This window comes from Ceratotherium simum, chromosome 12, assembly GCF_057802395.1.
Source record: "Ceratotherium simum simum isolate JZ-2026a chromosome 12, ASM5780239v1, whole genome shotgun sequence".
In the NCBI taxonomy this organism is placed as follows: Eukaryota; Metazoa; Chordata; class Mammalia; order Perissodactyla; family Rhinocerotidae; genus Ceratotherium; species Ceratotherium simum.
The window spans coordinates 9,978,305-10,002,847 of record NC_141911.1 but is presented as its reverse complement, the minus strand read 5'-3'; the positions used below and the strand labels follow the sequence as shown (position 1 = coordinate 10,002,847).

General features: G+C 40.3%; 1 protein-coding gene across 4 annotated transcripts in view; it reads right to left on the bottom strand.

Moving 5' to 3' along the window:
• MSRA (methionine sulfoxide reductase A) overlaps positions 1–24,543 on the bottom strand; it is a 392,963-nt gene that overhangs the window by 235,513 nt on the left and 132,907 nt on the right. For 3 of the 4 annotated variants that reach the window (XM_087437390.1, XM_087437388.1, XM_004433523.3), the window contains one exon: positions 7,867–7,935. The exons of the other annotated variant lie outside the window; for it this stretch is intronic. In XM_087437390.1, the coding sequence (XP_087293516.1) occupies positions 7,867–7,935 (69 nt within the window). The remainder of the gene's footprint in view (positions 1–7,866; positions 7,936–24,543) is intronic. 4 annotated transcript variants of the gene reach the window in all.

Genomic DNA, 24,543 nt, shown 5'->3' with positions numbered 1-24,543 from the left:
ATAAGAACTGAAAGCAGGATCTTGAAGAGATATTTGTACACTCTTGTTCATAGCAGTATTATTCACAACAGCCAAAAGGTGAAAGCAACCCGAGTGTACATTGATAAATGAATGGATAAATAAAATGTGGTATATACATTCAATGGAATATTACTCAGCCTTAAAAAGGGAAAGAAATTCTGACACATACCACAACATGGATGAACCTTGAGGACAGTAGGCTAAGTGAAATAAGCCAGTCACAAAAGGATAAATATTGAATGACTCCACTCATATGAAGTACCTAGAGCAGTCAAACTCATAGAGACAGAAAGTAGAATGTTGGTTGCCAAGGGCTTTGGGGGAGGGAAAATGGGTACACAATTTTAGTTACAAAAGATGAAAAAGTTCAAGAGATGGATGGTGGTGATGGTTGCACACAATGTGAACATACTTAATGCCACTAAACTATACACTTAAAAATGATTAAAATGGTAAATTTTATAGTATGTATATTTTACCACAATTTTAAAAAACTGAAACCAATCATATAACTAACGTCCTCATGTTGCTGCTAGGAAATATAGAGCCAAATTTGTGGTCAACTTTTATAAATTATATTGTATTATGGCACGTACTCTTTGTAAATTTTATTTCTCATATTTTTCTTTGGTCTAATATTTACCTAATTCTAATATATGCTATTTTGCCATGTCTTGTATGTATTTTAATTTTTCTTTATTTCTTTTTATAACAAGCCCCAAGATAAACGATTGAGAAGAGTGAAAGCAAGAAAGAGAATATTCTGTTTTATATTATCTGCAACATGAGGCTAGTATTTTTCTTAAAAATCCTAGTTGAGTTAAATTGAATAATGAGTAACTTTTTTAGTTTTTGGTGTTTTGCATATCTATGTTTCTCTTTAAAAGAAAAAGTTAATTAACAGAGAAGTAGTAGAAGTATAATTGAATATTTCTCCTGCACTTCCTATTAAGCATATTTTCTCTGTAGAAATTTAAGACATTTATGCCACATTTGTAAAATAAATTAAATCAATCTCTTTCTCATTTTCAAAACTTAAAAAAAAAAGTTGGTCAATTGGATGGTCACTGTATACCAGTGAAAAAATCAGCCACAACTGATCAACACTATATTGAGGCCAAAAGAGAAATAATGGTATTTTTAAAGAGCTCTGTACTGATTCAGAAGGAAGCAATCAGTCTAATTTAGACCAGCGATGAGAGTGGGCCTAACAGAAAGTTTAACAGTGACTGGCCAGTACCTAGCAATATTAGATTTGTTCTCAACTAATGTTGTCTGTCATTTATCAAAATCGCTGAGTTAAAGGGCTCATCAGGTATTATGCAGGAGAGACTATGGATCAAATGGAACTGACTGATGTGGGGGTCATGTCTCTGGGGCCTTGATCACAACTAGCTCTGACTAGGGAGACTAGGTGGCTCCCCAGGGACCACCTCACTGAATGGCCCTGTGAGCAGCAGTGCCTGAGACCTAACAGTACACTCCTGTCACCCCTGTATCCTAAACGCCTTGAAGCATTATCTCATGACATTTTGGCAACAACCATATGAGGTATATATTCTCCCCCTCATGAGGAATGGGGCTTAGAGCGGGTAAGCAACTTGTCTAGAGTCACACACCAAGGTTTATCTGATTGCAAAGACTTTTGTGAATTCTGAATTCTTTATGGACTTCTCCACAACTTTATTGTGGGGAAGGGCTTACTTTCTGGTTCTTACATGCATTCCAAATGGTTGAGGTTGATGGATACGTGATCTCTAAACAAGTGAACTGTTATTTTATCAAACATTATTGATATACTCCTTTCTACAATGGGTTCAGTTCCATTCTCCAAGCATAGAAATCCTCACCCACACTCTAGCTTCCATACTCTAAATATATTCCCCCTTCACCCTTCCTACCCCAAGATACCCTCTCTGACATCACCCTGTGCTCTTCTGGACCAGGACAAGGACCAGGTGGGCTGCACCATCCCAGGCAATGCCATACAAATCTAAAGGGATTTTCAACACAGGCTTTGAAAGGTCTCTTCCCCCTTGCTTGTATTATCTTACCTCTCCACACTCAAAAAGAAAATAAAAATTGCAATCATCATACACCCGAAAAAGACACATAAAATAAAATATGTCTTCAAACATGTCTACAAATGACCAATCATTGTCCTTTAAAGGTGCTTCAGATCACCATGGGAGGAAGGCCTATTTTTGTTTCCCCAAGTGCCTCATCACTTAAGTTTGCACCAGTTAGCAGCCTGCTGTTCTAACAGTCTTGTGAATTTCGATTGTTTAGTTAATTATAAACACATTTCAAAGTCATTCTTTCTGGCCTTTTTCCTAGAATGAGTGACTGCTACTCCACAGCTCACAGAATGGTCTTCAGTAGTTTTCAGTCAAAGTTCAGAGAGAAATATGTCACACCGGGATTTGATTATTTACCAACATAATGTTGGATTCAAGCCAATGAGACACCAATGTATTTTCCTTTGAAGTCTGACATATTGCCTGCTGCTTTCAATGCTGTTTTCTTGGCTGGCAGACAAAATAACTGTGGCTGTTTCAAAAATCACCTCCAACTCAAATCGGGGGAAAAATGTCTTACGATTGGTTCATCTTTCAGACACTGATCTCATTCTCCTTTGGGGTGCTGAAGGTGAGTCCCCCAGAGTGGGATGCATCTATTGGCCTCTAGTAGCCACTGGCCCCTACCCTGGGATCATTCCTTCCACACAGCTGTTCAAAAAAGAGTCTAGTGAATTCTTGGCGCCTTGACTATAACAAGAGATGTGTAACAAGATCATCAGCACATTTGCATGATGTCTTGGATTGTCTTTTGCTCCCTCTTGTTTGAAGAGCCCTAAGAGAACCTGACAAAGAAAACATGTTTTGCAGGGTTTTGAGTTCACAGAGCCATTGTTGTCAGACTACTGAGAGCCTAAAAACCATGGCAATCCTAAGAATTCACTGAGGTACTTCTGTTGTCGTTTGAGATCAATTCCTGAAGATTATGATTTCTCACTGCAGAGTCTTACCTCTCCCCAGACAGCCTGGATGTGGGTTTCTTTTTTTGGGGGGAGTGGTGAGGAAGCTTGGCCCTGAGCTAACATCTGTTGCCAATCTTCCTCTTTTTGCTTAAGTAAAATGGTCCCTGAGCTAACATCTGCGCCATTCTTCCTCTACCTTGTATACGGGACGCCGCCACAGCATGGCTTGATGAGCAGTGTATAGGTCTGTGCCCAGGATCCGAACCCGCAAAGCCTGGGCCACCAAAGCGCAGCACGTGAACTTAACCACTATGCCACCGGGCTGGCCCCTGGATGTGGGTTTCTAAATGACAGGATCAAAGAATTTCAAGATAAAAGTAATTTCTTCAAAAAGGACTGACATTCTGAAACAAAGCAAATTCTCATTAATTGAGAAAAATGGATCTTAAAGGCTATTTAGTCCTACTTCCCAATTGGTTAGGGATGACCTCTCTATCATTTGAATACTTCTAGTGATGGAGAGTTCACCCTACATCATTGAACAGTATGAGCACAATATTAAAATTGCAAGGGTATAATCAGATCAATTCCCCATCTCTTATTAAAGGGCTATGAACCAGGTTAATAAATATGAATTAACTCTTAATTTCAAGTCAATCAGAAAGAATATAACAATATCTATCGAATATAATCTTGGAAGTTAGTATAATTACTGGTGTTGATGCTATATTACATATAATGTAAGTCTATTGGATCGTAATTTTTTCATTTGTTTACTTCAGTTTATATATCTAAGTTCATTATTTTTCAATGTCACCTTTACTCATTCTGTGTTTATTGCTCTTGGCACGATATTTTATAAAATACACTCTCATTATAGGGGGACATTACATTCCTTTTGCCCGAAATCCTCCAGGTGTATACCTCATTATTTTAACATAATTTTTAATAGCACTCTTTTCACTCTCAAAAGTATCCTAGTTTGGATGATAAATTTTATGGTCAAGTATTGTACTTTATAGTTTTAAAAAACTGTATGTCACTTTTTAAAAGTGTACTAAAAATCTTCACAAATTAAGACTGGAATCCCAACCCCCAACCTCTCTGCACTCTTCTCAATTAATAAGCTTTCATTTTATTTTGAAATGATAAATCTTCTTGACTATGGTGCATTTTTAATCAAGCAAATAGCTGCTCCATGCTTAAGAACGACCACCACAGAGAAGCTGGAGCCTGTGCTCTCTGCGTGGATGGAGTGGCCCGCTGCCAACGGGATGTCGCTTTCATTAAGTTATTGAGAGCCAGAGAGAACCTTTCTAAGTCAGGCACAGCATGCTGGCAAATGAAATGTGGATGTCCTCATGCCTGAGAAAGCATTCCCTCTACTTGACCATATTTCTTTCATCTTTGGGTGCCTCAGTTTCTCTGTCTCTAAAAGAGCACAATGATGCCCACTTCACAGGGCTGTTGTAGGATTAAAGAGATGATGGTCATAGGGCACTCTCAGCCACCAGGAACAAAGACATTAAGTAATTGCAAAATGTTCAGTTTCACTTCTCCAGTTTGTGAAAAAAGGGCTCCCACTGACTTGAAAGAGAGCATCATAGGAGAAGAGGAGAAGCCCACCAGGAGAGCAGAGCCTGCTGCCTTCATTATCGTTGTCCTAAAGTGCAGAGGAGAGAAAGAGCAACAAAGGAGCTACAGAACTGTGGTCACAGAAAAACAAGACAAGGACAAAACTAACCAATGGGCCACAAAAGAAAATCTGAAAAAATGAACATCTTAGTTTAAAAATAATCTGTGAATATTATATGCCAGAAATTGTTTTTAAAGAACCATCTGTATATTCTCTGGTCACTTGATATAACAGATTCATATATTTTTCACAGCGAGTGTGCCCTTGTCCCTCACTCTACCCTTCCTTACATTATCCACTCTCATCTAGATGGCCTAATGGCAGTTCAACGGCCGCTTTCAAGTGGATTAAATTTACAAGTTCCTATTTAGGCAGCATTCTGTAAGCTACCTTCAAATAATTAACCAATAGATAACGAAATTGAAACCGGTGATACTATTTTGGCATAAAATATTAATACTTGTGAGGCTGAAGAATGAGTTTGGACAAGTAGAAAGTGCCATTGTTGCTTTGGTGAACTTGCAGTCAAGTAGATATAAGACATTCTCCCGTACATTAATACATGCTACTAAAATCAAAGGGGAAAAACAATAAATAGTAGGAGACATCACTCCAAACAGTATTTTCCCTGGCAAAAGCTGTGTCTGAAGAGTCCTTCAGAGCACTCTGGGAATGCATAGAAATTCATAAATCAATTTGCTAAATTAGCTTGGCTGGAAATCACGCTTTTGTGCATGGATCCAGCTGAAAGGCATTTCTGAATCTACCAGACTCGCTCAGTGCTTCTTCAATCAGTGCCAAGAGTCGGGGGACGTCATAAAAAGAGCTTGGACTTCAGGGTCAGTTAGACTTGGGCTCAAATTCTAGCTCCACCATCTCACTAGCTGAGTGACTTGGGATAAATCATATGACCTCTCTGAGAAGGGGATTACATAACCCTACCAGCCTTGCAAGGTTCTGGGAGGATTCAATGCCCGATATATGTCAAAGAGCCAAGTTCTATACTAAGTTTGACTTTTTCAGTGCAGCATAAACAACCCAGAATAAGAGAAGTCCAACTCAAAAACCATCCGCTCCCTCACTCTATTGTAGGCCAGGTGGACAAGAAATACAAAGTGAGGACAGTTTTTAAAAGATTAATATAAAATGCTTGCATATACTTAACCAAAATAGGAGCCTTAATTTAAGCATCTGGAAGAGCCAAACTGCAGCTCTAATAATGTAAAAATTCTTGGATGTCAAAAGATATTCTATTTTACGATCTGTATAATTCTTCACTTGTAGAAATTATGCACACAATTCATCTCTTTGAAAACCACACACCTTGGCCATTCACAGTGGGCTTCCCAGGGGCTGCCTGCTGCCAGATGAGCCTTTGGTGCTGAGTATGTAAGATGTAGAAGCAAAGGCAAGGGTCTCAGAGCACCCATCAGCCTTCTCATTCTACAGGTGAAAAAACCCAGGCTTGGGGAGGGGAAGTTGCTTGCCCAAAATCAAACAATGAAGGTCTTCGGGTAGGATTGTTAGGAAATCCAATATAACCCAAAATTATGACCAAAAAAAAAAAACAATACTCTAGCCACAGAGCTTTATTCACTGATATTTCCAATTCTGTGGCCAAACAATGTCATCGGCCTGTCTGGTACTAAGGTCTGTCCCTCGGGGAGGAAGTTTTCCTCTAATATCATGACAATATTCCCGTAGAGGGAAATCTGCTAACATAGGATAGGTGAGTCTCATTTTACATATCCCAATATTACATGGAACCCAGTTTCTAACATGTCTGGGGGTTAACAAATCTGAAAGACAAAAAAAAAAATAATCATCAAAAGAACCCCTTGAACACTGATGTGATGTGTGCTGTCTCCTGGTAACAGACACTGTGCTAGGCCCACAACTTAGATAAAATGGTACCTTCTGAACATAATTCCCCAAAGGGAAGTTATATAAATCAAACATTTAGCACACATTTTACAGTGACCATTATGCATTTTTCTACGAAAATCAAATTCGCCTTTTAAATTTCTGAGCATAATAATTTCTAATCACTACTCAGTATATTTAAAAAGGTGATAGCTCGTACAGAGCAAGATTTACAAACACTTAGGCAGAATTAGGTCCCTGTTTCATAACTCTTCAACCATTAATCATCATTGATGACTAAGTCTGGTTCCATCTCTGGGATTAAGGAAGCATTCTATCCTGAATATGCTAATTTAGAGACAGCGTTGTCATGAGGCTAATTTCTGGCTCAAAGACATTTCAATGCTTAACGCAGTTTTACATCAAAAGCACTTGTAGGAGATGACCATTAAGACCAGGACAGGGTGGAAGCTAGAGGAGGGCATTAAGTCAGAGGACTTCAGGTTTTTAGGATTACAGAGATCATAGAACCTGTCTAAAAGCTAAGGAGAAGGAACTAGAAGAGACAAAAAGTTGAAAATCCAGAGGACAGAGGTGGTAATCCCTGAGAGATGATAAGAGCCCCAGGGCATTGTGGGAGAGAACAGAAGAGGAGATGGGAGGGAAGAGAAGAGGAAGGGGATGGAAGGAGGAGAGGAAGGGGAAAGAGGAAGGGAGGAAGGCAGGCAAAGAAAGCGCCAGATGTAGGGACATTTTGTAGGAAGTTTAGGTGACATTAGATATGGAGGTGAGGAACCCATGAATTAAAAAGGATCTCTCCCTCAAAAGTTTGGAATTTAACAGAGAAGTTCTGCTCAGCCACATACTTGTATATTGTAAGTATATGCTCAGGGATTAAAAACATTTTAATGGATGTTTTCTCTTAAGGAATATGCTCAATTCATAATGGAAGAGAAAGAGATTGTCAGTTAGATTGATTTTTGCAGAATAACAACTCAAAACTACTTGAATCCCAGCCTTTAATATAAAGTTATACATATCAATGTGGGAAAAAAAATCCCTCCTAGGAAAGAAAAACTCAAACCCTAAACTATCAGGTTAATTCACAGTGTGGACCTAAGAAATAACAAATATACAGTTCGATATTTGGTTTGTAAAGTGAGAAAAGAAAGCACACAAAATTCTATGGAGTAAGCTTTTCTGATCCCAGAAATACTAAGAACTCGATAGTTTTTTTGGCTGCAATGACTTGTAAATATCTAGAAGAGCCCAGATTTTGAAGCCCTGAGGACACTTGCTAAAACTCAGAAATTTGGCACTAGTCTTTGCACACAATTTGGGTTTTCTTTCAGAGTTGATATCTTACCAAATAGAGCCATCTGTGTTCCCTCTGGGAAGGGTTCAACTGTTCTGTTGCCATTGACATGATGTTTGGCTAGAAAGAAAAAAAAGAGAAAAAAAGAAAGAAAGAAATGCGAGTTAAGTGTAAAGTCCTACACACATACTAACACATGTCATTAAATGTGTCATAGAGCCTATTTCTCATTTTTAGTTAGAAATGGCACAAAGCTTACCCTCTGAAGAGAGTTTCAATCATTTTGTTTTTAATCTCAGTTACAAAAGAGCCTAGAGATGGTCTAGTACAGGCACATCATTTTACAAACGAGTTGCCCAGGCCTGAGCTTGTGTAGAGCCGTACGGCTGGTGGCAGCAGAGCCAGCACAGCCTGAAAGCTCCTGACTCTTGGTTAGAGGGTCCCCACTGTGCCAGGCTGTCACCTGAAGAACAAGGGAAGCTCGGGGTTCTGGGGTAAACTGGGGCGGCTTCCTTTGAAGACCCCTGATGATCACAACATTGACCCGATCAATAAAGTGAGTGGTAAAGACAGCAGGGTAATACTGGGACCAATTTTTCGAGAAACAGATTAGCAGAACACATCATTTCACTATAATTCAAGCACTGTTCCCAGAGGCCAAAGACACTCGCCTTCTTAAAGACTAGACAGGTATTTCAGTGCTTCTTACTACTCTTCACCCACCCTGGTCCCCTCCACCCATCATCCTTCCCACCCTAGTGCATATCAAGGACTTAGAAATAAAAAGTGACCAGGTTATGGTTTTCCAGCATTGACTTATTCTCATAATGCCCAAACTACAACCAGATAGAGAATATCCGAGTATGGTCCATCTGTGAGTATATTTGAATAACATTCTCAGCAATTTTTTTTTTCCTGAGGAAGAGTCGCCCTGGGCTAACATCTGTTGCCAATCTTTCTCTATTTTGTATGTGGCTCACCACCATAGCATGGGAGCGAACTAGTGGTGTAGGTCCATGCCCAGGAACCAAACCTGGGTTGCCAAAGTAGAGTGCACCAAACTTAACCACTAGGCCACAGGGCTGGCCTCAGGAATTTTTGAATATGGGCATTTACATTAAAAATACATGAGAAGAATGGCCAAAATGCTTTGACACCACATTATGGAGCTATACATATATTTTGATTTAATGGGTCACATTAGATTTGTTGAGCCCTAATAAAGGGCTCAGCACCAAAGCAAGATTCTGAGGGGTTTAGGGGGAAGTATGACATGGTTCTTGCCCTCAAGGAGAGTACAGTTATCTTCAAGAGGTAAAAATTTCAAAAGCAAACTTTACCAAAAAGCTTACAATTACGTGCTAAGTCCCAGAATGGAGATTAAAGGTACTGTAAGAATTCGTAGCAGAGGGACAGCAAGTTGAGAAGTCAGAGTCAGCAACCTGGAGGAATTGCTACTAGTATAGGTCTTAAAAGAGAGGCAGGGTGTGGAAAGGCCGAGTGTGAGGAAGCAACAAGTGAGAGCCAGGAGTAGATGTAACCAAGGTATCATCCTGGGCCAGAGCAGAGTCTTGCCTGGGCTTAGTGGAGACGATATGTTGAGAAGCAATGGCAATGACAGATTGGTAGGCAGGCACCCAGTCATGGAAGGTCTTGAGAACCCCACCCAGACCCACGGGAACCCTAGATAGCTCCACAGCACCAGTGCAAGTCGGTTAGAACCTGAAGGCTTATGAGGCTCAGTCTAGTTTAGACAATCCCTTCAGAACACCATCAGTTCAGGAGCTTCCGCTGGTTCTTAAGTAACTGTGGCACTATCCTAAGAACAGAAAACCTGGGAGAAGGGAAGGAGCCAGCCAGGGTGAACCAGAGAGCAAGCCTTACAGCAGTCTCTAGGCACTAACTGCCACAACTAGCAGATGCAAGATGAAAGGTCCCAGGGGACCATGGGACCTTGTCAGGTACTCACTAACATGGTTAGGACCATTGTTACTGAATCCAAAGAAAATCGATGAGGCTCCATGTGGGGGTCACAGTTCTGTTCTCTGGTTAGCACCCTACAGCCTGTGCCAGTGGTTCTAAAAGCGTTTGCCTTTACATATATCAAGAGTGGCAAACCCATTCAAACTCTTCGACCTGCTAAACCTAAATTCATAAAAATTTAACCTAAAAAACATGCAAGATAAAAAAAGGTGATGCATATAACAATATTTATTACCCCTCCATCCTTTCTTCTTCAGAAAAAAATATATATTTTTTAAAGTATTACTTGTAATAATGAAATCTTAAAATCAACTAAATATCCAAAAGTAGAGAAATTGCTTAGAAAATTACAATTCACGATTTATCAAAAGAATGGAATATTATACAACATATTTTAAATATAGCATTTGAGAGATATATAGAAATGTGGAAAAATATTTGGGATAACAGTAAGTGAAAATAATTCTATTACTCATTTGATGTAGATTATAATGACAACTAATTAAAATATGAATGCTTATGAGAAAAGACTGGCAGAGAAACATGCAAAAATGAAAACGACTAGGGAGATTATGCAAGATATTTATCTCCATTAATTTCTTTTGTCACTGTTAGATTCATATTTTCTGGATGAAAATATGTTTGTTTGGATATCTAAAAATCAACAATATTATAGATTTTAAAATTCTTTTCCCCAGTACTTGGTTTCCCAGGACAGCCCATCAAGGCTTATTTATAGCCCAGCTGAAACACTATATATTTATAAAAAAAGTGTAGCCTATTTGACACCTCTTCTGGGACAGCTCAAAAGCACCTCCAACACAAGATGACCTTCCACTCCAAACCCAACCCTCTTGCAGCATCCCTACCTTCGGGATCCTCCTGCTTTCTAGGCATCCTTGCCTATTCTATCTCCCTCACTACTCACATCTAATCTATCACCAAATCTAGCTAATTTTGCCTTCTAGACATCTTTAAAATCCTTCCACTTCTTCCCTTCACCACCAAAACTACCCTAGTTCCAACTACTAAAGCCTCGCTGCCTGGACTCCTGCAAGCACCTCTAGCTCTTCTGTATCCCTTCTCCAATTCGCTCTTCCCAGTGTAGCCACAATTACCTTTCAAAAAGAAAGAAAAACTCTGATTATATGACGCAAACTCCCCCACTCACTCCCCCACCTTCCATGCCTTCCCACTGCTCTTAGGCTAAAGTCAAAACTCTAACACCACCTTCAAAGATCCATGTGGTCTGGCCACCAGTCCCTCATTCCCTCTACTACAGCCATGCTGCTCTCTTGGGACCAATGACCCTCTTCCGCAGCAGTCACCAGAGCTGCACTTTACCATTAGTCATTATTTGGACAAGAAGACTGTAAGCTCAGGGAGGGCAGGGCTCGTATCCCTTATGGTTCACCATTTCTACAATCCTAGCACAGGGTGGGACACCCTGTGTTCAATAAATAGTTGCTAGGTTAATGATGGAAGACATAAACAGTACTAAAGAGTCTCTCTTTCGCCATTATGAAAGATATATTACTTGATACACTAAAAATCTCTCTCTTCACATGTACATGTCTTCCTTACACAAAAATGATCATTGAAAATGGCCACTCAGAAATAGTTTCCCCAGCCAGGCAGCCAGGAGACCAAGGAACTCCTCTGTCCCACTCCTTAAATGTCGACCACCTATCCCTTCCCATTCACCTACTCTCATCTAAGAAGGGGGCGGTGCTGGCAGAGGTGGGAAGACTAGAAATGCTACCTGAACTAGAGAGGAAGGAGGAAGTTCACATGCAACTCTCTCTTCACTGCTAAGCTTCCCCTGGACCCTGTCTTATCTTTTATCCTAGAGCCCAAGGCCCAAAGATAACAGGGTCTGTAAACTTGATTTTGCATTTTCTTCTGAACTGCAGCTGAGTCTTACATAGTCCCTGGACAGCAAAGACACAGCATTAGCCAAGAAGAGACAGTACAGTATCAGTGGCTAAGGACATGGGCTCTGAAACAAGATTGCCTGACTCTGAATCTCAGCTCTCCTACTTCCTAGTTCTATGAACTTGGCTTAGTCACTCAACCTCTTTGTGCCTCAGTTTCCTCATTTGTAAGAGTTTCCTCATTGTAAGTTTCCTCATTTGTACCTACCTTGTGGGTTGTTTTGAGAATTCAATGAGTAATATATGTAAAGTACTTTGAACAGTGCCTAGCACATAGTAAACACTACATACCTATTAGGCTAGTATTATCACCTATGTGTGAACTTTATTTTTCACAAGATCTGAGTCAGGAATAGCAAATACATGGCACATATTTACCTCTCCTCCATGTCCATTCCCATAGCAGACATCACTAATCAACCACAGCATACTTTCAAGATCCCTGAATGTGACCACAAAATCCTTTCTCAACGTAGCACCCCACAGCTTCTCTTATTATTTAGAGAGGGCATGTGTGATGAAATCGTTTTGTCATTCTTGGTCTAAGTGAATAAGATAGAAAGACAGTACAAAGAAAGAAGCCATTTTCCTTCTCATTTCTACATGATAAATTGCAATTAAAAAAAGACCCTTTGAAAACCTCCAAAATTATATATAGCTTTAGGGATAAAAGAATAGGGGGAAATCTGAGCACTATTTTCCATTCCATGATGAGAGATTGGGGAGTTGTTAAAAACCAAGCAATGGCAGTTCTCTTCCTGGAAACCAAGGCTGAGCTTCTAAGGACATTTTCCCGTTGAAACTCTGCTGAGGCAAGTATTTGGAGGCCAAAGAACCAGAGATCCTTTAAACACATTATAGAGATTTGGGGGAAGGGGAGGGCAAACCTGGGCAACCTAATCAGCATTTATAATTTTTTTTCAAAATCGATGGCATATTTGACCACAGAAACAATCAAACTGACTAAACAGAAAAGTCACTCATTGATCGGGTAGTAACTACTGGTTACCAACAAAGCATAAAACGGAGACAGGAGGGGGTCTCTGACAGGGACATCTCTTGCCTGGCCACAGCAGCACGGAGGCCTCCAATCTGGCTGGTTGGGCAGATGTCCCTGCCCCTGCTCCATGAGGGCATGTTCCAGAGCCACACACTCCAGGAGGGCAACCTCTGCTGATGGCCATGACGTGTCCTCAGTCAAGGGTATATGAGGATAAGGAATAGATTTTCATTTATCTTGAAAGCCCAGTGCTTGAGGAGCAGCAAGGTTAATTAGAGCAAGATTGGGTCAAAGTCAACCACTGGAGAGATTTTGAAGGGGATTTTGGGAGACATGTTCAAAAGCTTTAAAGATGCTACTGAGACTGTTTTTTCTTTTGCTGTGTGAATGTCTAATGCGCTTTAAACTTTATGACTGTTTTCTTCCTTGAGAAAAATACAATAAAACTATTCGATAATGTGCTTGTAATAACACAAATTCAGATATAAACCAACCAGTGATTAGCATCATGTCCTGGGCTCTAACCGAGACAACTAAAATTTGTATCTTCTGGGTCAGGGGGAGTGGGAGGAACAGAGAGGTAAATGGCAGAGAAGTGGGGGACTTGAGGGTGGGCCCCCAGATCCTCAGTATTCTCCTGTAGGTCCAGTCTCCTCCAGTCTGGGTGACCATGACACTACCTAACTGGAGATTCCAGGAACTGCTTCCACTGTCCTGGGAGTCCTGGTCAGCTGCCAGACCCAGGACCATCCCAGGAGTGGAACAGCCTCGTATCAGATTAAAGCCTCAGAGTTGCGGCTCAGCTAGCAGCACAAGCCCTTCCCTGTGATGTGATTAACCCCACAAAAACCCAACCCGTACTTGTCATGGGTTACTGTCACTCATTCACACCACTAAGAAGTTTATCAGTGGTGATTAGGTTCAGTTTGGGGCTGGAGTAAAGTGCATTTATTTCAGTAATATGGTAATAAAAATCTGTCAAGTCCCAAAACAAAATATGGTCTCACAGTCCCTCCCATTGTCTGTTTCTTTGTGGTTCTTTCTCCAGGTCACAAATTTCTGGTGTCTCAAAGTATAAGGCAGACTGGAAGTAAGTAGGGTTCATATTTGGCCCACAAGCCCTAGCCTCTCCCATCTCCAGCAGAGGGGCCCTCAATCATACTAATTGAGCATTCTGGGCCTGGTCCTGCCAAGTTGCCCTCCACAGCATTTTAAGGATGATTTGATGACTGTGAGTGTTGATTTGTAAAAAAGAGGGAGCAGGAGTCCTGAGGATGCACCTGTCACCTGGTCACTCAAATATGCAACAGGTGCACTGGGAAAGGACAGGTAATGATGCTTCTAGTCACCTATGCCCAGAGACACTGTGCTTATAGATTGTTTTTGTCCCTTACAGTTCATATAATTTTTGGCTATGGTCTTCTAAGGCGAAAGTCAACCCAGAGTGGGTTGTGTCCCCAGTAGTGCCCTGTATGCGAGGAGGAGAAGAGTGGGAAATTACATGATGGTGGGCAAGTTACTGGGAGGGCATTGCTCAGCCTGAGGGCCAACCTCTGCTCTCCACCCATCCTGTGTCTGAGTAAGTCTGATTGGTTGGTGAGGTGCTCAACTAGAGGTAGATGGAATTTGTGGCTAGGAGAGACTAGAAAGGAGTCCCCAGGAAAGGCAATGGTGAGAAAGAGACAAAAGTCCCCAACTGCTATGGGCACCCAGAGATAAGCATTCCTCTCCAAGCTCAAAGAGAAAGGGAAGGCCAGCCCTCACTGTCTACCTCACACGGTGACCGATGACTATGTAAGTGAGGGCTGCCCTAAAAACAAAAGATAAGGGAAAAAAAAAAAAAAAACAGAGGAAAATCAGCTGGGAACAGTTTAAGAGTGTAGCTCTAAAAAAAATTCATACATCATTCAGGATTTTGTCCTTATGCTCTGACTGCTGTCCTTCTCCAGTTAATCCCCTCCGCCACCACCATTCTCCCTTCTCCCTTTGCTCCAGGTGCAGCAAACCTAAGATGCATCTCTTGGCCAGTAAGGGAGTCAACGCCCCAGCTCAGGCAGCCCCAGCGCCTCCCAATGTCCCTCTGCAGAAGAGCCTGAACTTCACAGTGTCAGAGCAGGATGGGGCAGAGCAAGGCCAGGCCTAAACCCCAGCCTACAGGAGAAGACGTTTTAGGAAGGCATAAGCTAATGGGTGGGGTCCTTGGCTCATATCCACTGGCAATTACATTTGAGTGTTTAGTATGTGCCAAGTACTAGGTGTTGTAGGAGCAGAAAAATTTCATAGACCCTACACTCAAGGATATCCATTTAATCAACAGATTTGTTGAGAGAACCCTAAGGGAAGATTTCCAGCTAAAAGAGTGAGGAGATGAGGATGAGAATGTGTTTTAAAATGAATAAAGCATTATGTAAGCATAGGACATTTTTATTTTTCATGATACGCCTGCTGTATTTTCTGAAGTCTGCTCAGTCAGTGCACAAGACCACGAGTGTGACTATAGACCTGGCACAGCAACACCAATGCACACGCCCTCACACACAAGCCCTTTTTTGTTCCTAAGAACAACAGGCCTAGAATGATCCTACTATATCCCTATGTTCCCTGAGGCCACAAGATTGCCCTGCAGAGTGAAGGAAAGTGACCACAGGGGTACCCACAACTAGAGGGCAGGAGGTAAGCCAGATGCCCTAGAAACCAGCATTGGAATTATTTCTGCAAGTTCCCCAAGCAGGCTTCCATGATTCTGTAAAAGACAGCGATTCCATTGTGATGGAGAAAGTGGAGAACAATAGGAAGACACATTACACGTGAAAAATTTTAAATATATAAGTAACAAATAAATACATGAATAGATGCTCAATCACACAACGTGATACTATTTTTAATTCACGAAACTGGCAAAACTTACAAAACCAATGCTGAGTACCAATAAGGCTGAAGGCAGATGGGCTTTCTCATCCACTGTTCATAGAAGCCGGAAGAGCTACAATCTATTTGGAAAGTAATCTGGCAATATGCATCAAAAATGTCAAAAGCATTTAAATTCTTGACCCAGTAATTCCAAGTACAGGTATCTACCTTAGGAGATAATCAGAACTGAGGGAAAGGTTTCCAAACATGTTTACAACAGAATTCTTTATAATAGTAAAAAACCATAAACAACCTAAACGACCCACAAAAGGAGGATAATGAGGTAAATTGTGACACAGTCCTAGGATGGAATAGTATATAGTAATTTTAAAAGTATGAGTATAAATAGGTTTTTTTCATGGCATCAGGAAATAGTAATAATATAGAGTTAAGCGGGAAAAAAGCAAGACAAAAACGTATCCTTACTCAATTAAGAAAGGCACAGAAAAATGACTGGAAGGAAACAGGGTAAAAATGTAACAGTGGCTGCTTCTATATGTTGAGTTACGGGTGATTTTTCTTCCTTCTTTACACTTTTATGTACTTCTAAATTTCTCTTAAGCACATATTTCTTTGATAATCAGTGAAGTATAAAAAGAAGAAAAAAAACCTAAAAAGCAGACTTGAAAAAGAAGAAATGTAGATCCTATCAGGTATATTTTCAAGTTGTAAAAATCTATACATTTTCCTTTGAGTCCCATTCCTCTGTTTTCTTTCAGTAGAAAGAGCAAGAGAAAGCATAAAAACTCTCTTAAACAAAAATAACCAATGAGCAGATTATTTCTCCTGCTTGGTCACACAAGGACACAGCAGCGAGCCCTTTTCTTCCCAGGTTTTAAGAACCCTGACCTCTCCCACTTGCTCCTGAAGACACTGCCCGCTGCGTGACGAGCGTTGGAGCTGTTCAGGGACCTCCAGACTAACTCAAACCAGCCGTATCGCTGGCCTATCAAACCTTCTCTGAAGAGAGCCATCTCAGACACCGTTCCTGACCTGGGCAGGGCTGGTGAGCTTAGGAACTCATAGGTAGGCGTGTGAGGGAAGGGAGAATGAAGGTTGACAGAGGGACGAGGGACTTGGGGGGCATATCTGCCCCAGTAGGTCAAGGCACAGGGATCCATATTCCACTCAAATAACACTACAGCTCAGAAAACAATTACTGAACGTCAGTTATGTGCCAGGCACTGGGCTTACTGTCGGCGATACAAGAGAGTAAAGACAATGCCTGCCTTCTCTTCATCCTTCACCGACCAGCAGTGACCCTGCCCCGCTTCTTAGGGCTGCTGAGCAGGTACATCTACACAAGGCTTCTGTGTTAGGAGCACTGCCACCAGCTCTTAACGCACCCTGTTACCCCACTATTATCAGACTAGCGCAAGTTCCCAATTCACACTACACTATCCCAATAAAAAGCATTCCATCATCATTCATTTCATTTTTAGAATAATTCCATTTTCACTTTTGTAAAGCTGTTATTAATTACCACATTTAAGAACCATGTCTACCTTACGAATACGTGATAAGCCTATAATATTAATTGATAGAAAATTTCCACCTGACTTTTATGAAATCTCCCAACCCCCTCTTAATACATGTAATTCCTAATGACTACCAAAATTAGATAATCTTGAGAGTAGAAATTCCATTTAAAATAAGGTTATTTTAAGGATTAAAATCTATATGTCAGCCTGATGAATGTGACATCCCTGTGAATAACACTGTTGCAAACAGTTGTACTGAAAAATGTGGCTGGAAACCAAAATGATTTTCTTTCATTCTGAAGTACATGTTTCCTATTAATCTTAAAACATATTTTAGATTTTTAAGATGAACGTTAACTATAAAGGATCACACAGAAATTGTACTTTTTAGCATTGTTTTAAAAAATGTTGCCCTTCAAAGACTTGTAGGGGCCCCTGGCTTCCCTGGCTTGCTTTAGTCCCTACATATAGATGAAGCAAAGCTATCCACTTTCTCCCCAGCATTTGTCCATGTCAGTTCTGCCACATTAAAATAATCAGAGTTGTGCAGAGTAGCCAAGTGCTGTGAATGTAATTAAGGCATGAGACCCACAGAGATATTTTCTCATCCTATCACCAGAGTTCTGTTATCACTTTGGAGCCTAACCGTATGTCTCTAATACCATTAAAGCTGCTTTTACAAACGGCTCTGTACACCTCACGGAAAGGCGGCACCGCATGGCTCTAGCAAAGCACCATAGCATGCAGCCAGTCTTCTTTCTTCTTCCTGGGGAGCATGTCAGTGGCCTTCAGCAGGAAGTGCATTATCCCTCAGTGGCACATCATCTGCCTGGAGGTTGCATGAGGCGCCATCAGCTGTCAGTCAGCTGATGGGCAGGAATGGTCCAGTAAATTCCCCCTTCCTTCCACCCCCACTCCCTCTGACAGTGATAAATGATCGGGCCCTCTGCTCAGCTGAGCCTGACAGGCCCAGACCTCCCCTTGCAATCTGTTCCAGACCAACACCAGCCTCTCCCCCCAGCTGCCCCCCGTCAGCACTACAAAGCAGGCCTGCCATAGAGTAAGGTCAGACCTACTTGCTTTCTTGTTGCTGTTCTTTCATGAAAAAGAATTATAACTTTATTTCTAAATGGAAGTTCCTAATCAAAAATGGAACATGGATTATGTTGTTAAAAATCTTATAGGAAACTTGTTTCAATTCTCTTTCTACATTAGAAATGAAGGAGATAACAGCTAAACATGGGACTTTAAGAAGCAAGAAAGAGGAACAGTCATAGATACAAACATAGATGTCAATTTGGCCTCCAATAAAAACAATAAGCTTCCAATTTATTAAATTATTATCTGTTGTTGGGGGTAAGGAGAAGGAGACAAAAGATTCTAAGGGGAATAAAATATTGATAAAGAGATCGAACATTAACACTGAATATTAACACAATTCATCAGAGATCAGCTTCTACAATACATTTTGTTCACGTACAAAGATAACCATATCAAGATTGTTTGTAAAAACATTGGCACCAACCTTTTGCATAAAATAATCTATGCTGTGGAATAATATGCAACCATTATAAAGAATTAGGTAACTCTAAATGTATAGACATGGAACTATCTACATCAATTGGGAAAAAGAAATCAACGGGCAGGATAATGTGTATAATATGCTACAATTTTTTTAATATTATGTTTTTACTTTTTGAACTTTGCTCCATGTGATGTTTTACTTTTTGGAAATTAGAAATAAAAAAATATTTTAAATGTCCCCAGTCTTTGCTACCCCATGATCACCTCTGCAGCCCAAGAGACACTTCCTAGGACTGAGAGCCAAGCCGAGACTCAGGAGTGGCCGGCAGCGGGCAAGCAGCCCCAGAGCTCGGATGAGCCTAACGTTTAGATGTCAGGCCCGGGACAAATGCCAAAGATGATCCCACTTGTATCTCCCAGGAGCAGAACTGCAACCTAGCTTTAAAATCTAGGTAGTTTATAGCATCCTAAAAGGCCTCAAGATAGAGATATCACTACATTTCCTCTCCAAAATTGGTCTGCATTCTCCAAAGCAACATAATGTCCTCTTTTTAAGGGAGAAAGAATTTTAAGATGATCAACTATTCCAAATTTGAGATGTAATTAAAACATTATGTACTTAAAAATAAAATAAAAGGTATTTCCGGGTTTACCATTTTTTTTTTATAGAGGAAAGAGACAGACAGACAGACTAGTACATCAGCAAGTATTTTCCTTTCTGGAATTTGGTACATATTTTAACTATTTCTCTGTCCCTCCTGCCTCTCATCCTTTCTGTTTCTCTCTCTCTTGTAATTTTCCTCCACAACAGAAGACAAGGGTATTCTTAAATCTGAGATTTAGATTTACTGAACAGAGATTAAGCTCACCATTCCTAATTTTAAAAGCAGTTGAAACATTTTATATTTCCCTCAAAAAAAAGGATAAATCAAGTTTTTATTATGAAGCCTACAACTGATTTTCAATAAGTCAGTGGAATTTGCTTTTAAAACTCCAGCTCCTACTAGAGAAACAGGACATGTAAATTGTCTACTCTGAAAATTTCACCTAAGGCCCTGTCATTCTGAGAGAACAAGCACGATCACATGGCTAATTAAGGGAAGCTGGATAACCCAGTACACATTCATATTAAGAATGGACGTATAATGGATAAAATCTCCAACTATCGTTCTACAAATGACACAGAAAGGCATTTTATAATGATTTCTATACTTGTCTCCCATGAAAGACTGATGCAAAACTCGGAGAAGTAAAGTGGAAATAGGGGTGGCTCTTAAAACATGTTTTTGATCATCTGACTTAACGAAGAGAGAGAGATTAGAGGTGGCACTGCACAGCCTATTTGGTTATCTTCCTTACTCAAGCAGACCCTTGGACATACAAGCAATGAGTTGATTCCTGGATGAATTTTCTAACAATTGACTGGAGCATTGCTGAACAAAATGAGAGTCATGTCTGAAAATATCAAGTACGCGAGAGGCCAAGGGGAGCAGCCTTCTACCGAACCCACGCAGAGGCCTGAATGGGGCTCTCTCTCAGCTGGAAGGCCACAGCTTCCATACGGATATGGGCTGAAGGGGGTCTAAGGCAGGCCAAAAATATTCTTATGTACTAAATCTGATCAAGTGTTTTTGGAAGTACCTGATTAAGACCCTAGAATTTTAGAAAAGGAGAAGATGACTATGACCTGGCATAACTCAACTATAAAGGGACTTCAGTGTGGGCCCTGCAGAAAATCTGATTTTGAATAAAATTACATCTTGATAGGTCTGCCATGCTCTTACTGCTAGGAGTAAATTATAGTAATCTCTATTCTCTGTCACTTTATCTTCCCAAAAGGCTGAGAGCTCAAAATGTAAACTATCGTGGGAAAGGTTGCTGGTGAGGACCTAATGAAATACAGGCAAGACCCCAGCTTAAAAATGAGTCATTTCAAAAGCATGATTATAAGATGGACATCTGGGATATAGAATCCATTTTCTCATGAACATGCTGTTATACATGGTGGTGAGCTAGCCCACAAGGGCCTACTCAACCTATAAAGAGTCTCAAATATAACTCCTTCCTAGGAGTCTAACCACCATTTATGGAATACTGTCTCAGTGTTAAAACATACTCTAAGTTCTACCCTGCTCCATCAAGAACACACCATTTCATACTGGTCCAGTTGGTTGCAAGCTCCAAGCAGAGAAAGGAAAACATTCTACTTTCTCAAGCTGCCCATCAACTAACTTGACAGTAGAAAGAAATCTCCACTTTATTCATCACTGTGGAAAGGAGGTTTCCTCCCAAGGAGTGAAGGAAATCCCTTGTTGCACAATAAACAATTTAAATGCAAGGTACATTCTAAATTCAGTGGTCTAATTTCAGATGAGAATGTGAAGCTGAGTAGTTCTGGCTCAGGGTCTCCTAGAGGCTAGAATCAAGGCATTGGCTAGGGCTGCAGTCTCATCTGAAAGCTCAAGTAGGGGAGGTTTGCTCTCAAGCTCATTTGTTGCCAGGTCTCAGTAAGCTGCAGAGCAGATACTCCACCAGTTGAGCCTTCAGAAGATGCAGCACAGTTGATACCTTGATTGCAGCCTCATGAGAGACCCTGACCCAAGGGCACCCAGCTAAGACACGCCCAGATTCCTGCCCCAAAGAAACTGTGAGATAATAAATGATTGTTGTTTTTTTGGGTTTGTTTGTTTTGGGGGTCGTTTTTTTTTTTTTTTTTTTTTGGTGAGGAAGATTGGCCTTGAGCTAACATCTGTTGCCAATCTTCCTCTTTTTGCTTGAGGAAGATTGTCCCTGAGCTAACATCTGTGCCAATCTTCCTCTATTTTGTATGTGGGATGCTGCCACAACATGGCTTGATGAGCAGTGTGTAGGTACGCACCCGGGATCCAAACCTGTGAACCTTGGGCCACCAAAGTGGACTGCATGAACTTAACCACTATGCCACCTGGCTGGCCCAGGATGACTGTTTTTTTAAGCTGCTAAGTTTTGGGATAATTGATCATATAGCAGTAGATAACTAATACACTGACATGTTCTAATAAAAGAAAAATAATGTAATTTTTAGCAAAGGACAACTAATAACATAAGTTAGGAAATCAAACCATCTTTTCTAAACCTGTTTTCCACAGGAAAAAGATATTTCCAGTCTAACTGATTTACAAATCAACCCCTGAAATAAGACCCATTTCTAAGTCGGAGACTATCTCTATGCAATTTATTTTCTCCACAGTTTGTTCCCTAGTGTGCTGGGATTGCTAAAACAGGCATGCCTGAGCCACTGAAGTCTAGGAATCATGTATAAAATATCAGAGTAAGGCTTTTAGCACTTCTGTAATAATTCTGGCAATTTTTATTCATTTGCATTATCCAGAGGATTGTTAGTTGCTTTCCCTGCTGTTTCGTTTGGGGAAGTTACATCTCTGCCTCATAGGGCTTACAAAAACAATGAAGAAAAATGTTTTTCCAAAATTCCCAGAGAAACTACATTTAAATTCATGCCAAAGGCCTTAACTGCAATGGAGAAAATTTTCTGTATTTTGATGAGGTTTTGTTTGGTTGATTGGTTGGCTGGTTGAGTCTGGGGGCTTTTTTCTTCAATCAAATGGAAGTAAGAAAATGGCTGGATTATTTCTATCTATAGTGGTACCTGTAGGAAATATAGTTTTTTCCCTTTTCTATGGGAATCCAAATCAAATCTAAAAATCAAAATTGTTGCTGATATTAAACTAGGTTTTTTATTAGCCTGAATATTTCATCCTTAGCAACTTAAGGTCATTGTACTTCTATTCTAAGCAGTAAAATAGTGGGATCCTATTATATCCAGTGGTCACTGTACCTCAAGAAATTCTAAACATCTCTGCTAACCACTATGAAACACTGGAAGGGTGAAGCTGGAGCTGATAATTTCAGTGATGTAGGAAACTGTGTTCATGGCTCATTGTTTGCTCAACTTCAATTCTTGCAGAAATATCACTCACCACACTCTGGTCTTCCCCTCCTTCACTTTAGTTAAATCCCAGGTTAAAACACATGGGAAGCAGGTGAGTGAGGGGAGGAGAGAAAATACCAGTTGAAAACACAGCAATGTCTCCTACCCTTCTAGAAAATGAGGACAAAATCCACAGGTCACAAAAGTCTCAACACAAATAGTGCTTACAAGAAATTCCTGTGTAGAAGTCTGGGCCCAATCAGGAGACAAAAACCACACAGTACGTTAAACACGGGAAGTCTAACATAAAGTATATTAACTATGACTAAAAAGTAACTATACAATCTAAGGAAACCCTCTATGGTACCCTACGGCTGAGGGTACCCAAGAAAGGACAGACTTGGAAGGATTCGAACCTCATTGGAGAAGGTGCAATTCAGCCACTGGATAGTAGAGAAGTTCACTGGTTTGGCCAGGTCAGAGTTGACCTGGAGATGTTGGGGAAGCAATAAATCACTTTTCAGAATGCAGACGATCAGAAACCAGTGGCATGAGTATGCAGGGGAATGGGGCGGGGGTCAAGGCACCCCAGGAGGCCTTTAGAGTGTCCATAAGGACTCTGAGTGAGAGTACATGGACAGCACGGGGGCTCCAGTTTCCCTGTCCAGAGGGCTGCAGAAGAGTTATCACCAGGCCAAGGCTGTAAGAGCACAGAAGGACTGCATTCCGGGCCTGTGGCTAGGGCAGGCTGCACCAGAGGTCCTCACACCCATACCACCAACCCTGGCCCACACCAGAAACGGTAAAAGAGGCTCTTCCTCTCACAAAGTCTTCCCCTGTGCCCTCTACTGAGAAAGCTTAACACCATGCTCACATTAAAGGAAAAATACTAAAGAAATTCCTTTATCACAGAGCATACTCAGAATGATATATTCAGAGCTGCAAGGCAATAAATTAATAGCATACCTCAGAAGACACAAATTACCAAAACTGACAAAAGAAATAGAAAATCTGAATAGAAAATCTGAAATAGAAAACTCCATGCTCATATAGTTTCACTTAAGGAAGAGATAATACCAATCCCATGTACACTCCTTCAAAAATAGAGGAGGAGGGAACTTTCCCAACTCATTTTATGAGACCAGCATTACCCTGACACCAAAACCAGACAAAGACACAAGAAAACTATAGACAAATCTCCATTATGAACATAGACACAAAAATCCTTTAATAAATATTAAATGCAGGAATATATTTTAAACGTATAATAATCATGGCCAAGTGGGGTTAATCCAAGGAACTCCAAGTTGTTTTAACATTCAAAAAACTCAATCAATGTAATTTACCATACTAATAAACTAAAAAAGAAAAAAATATATGATCATCTCAATAGATGCTAAAAAAGCATTTGACACAATTCAGCACCTATTCCTGATGTTTTTAAAATTTTCAGTAAACTAGGAAGAGAATTTGATAAAGAATATCTAGAAAAAACCTACAACTAGCATTCAAAAAGGAAAGAAGAAAAAAAACTATTTTTATATGCAGACAACATGATTGTGTAAATAAAATATCCTAAGGACTCTATCAAGAAGCTATTTGTATTAATAAGTAAGTTTATCAAAATCACAGAATACTAGGTCAATATGCAAAAACAAACTATATTTCTATACAGTTGCAACAAATAAATGGAAATCGAAAAAAATTTAAGCAATATTATTTACAATAGCATCAAATAACATGTAATACTGAAAGAGTTTTTAATAAAATATGTATAAAACCTGTACCATGAAAATATTGCTGATAGAATTAAAGAATATCTAAATAAATGGAGAGATATACCACATTCGTGGATTGCAAGATTCAGTATCCTTAAGATGTCAGTTCTTCCCAAAGTAGTCTATTGTTCAACACAGTGCCATTGAAAATCCCAGGAAGTTCTTGTAGAAATTGACAAGTTGATTCTAA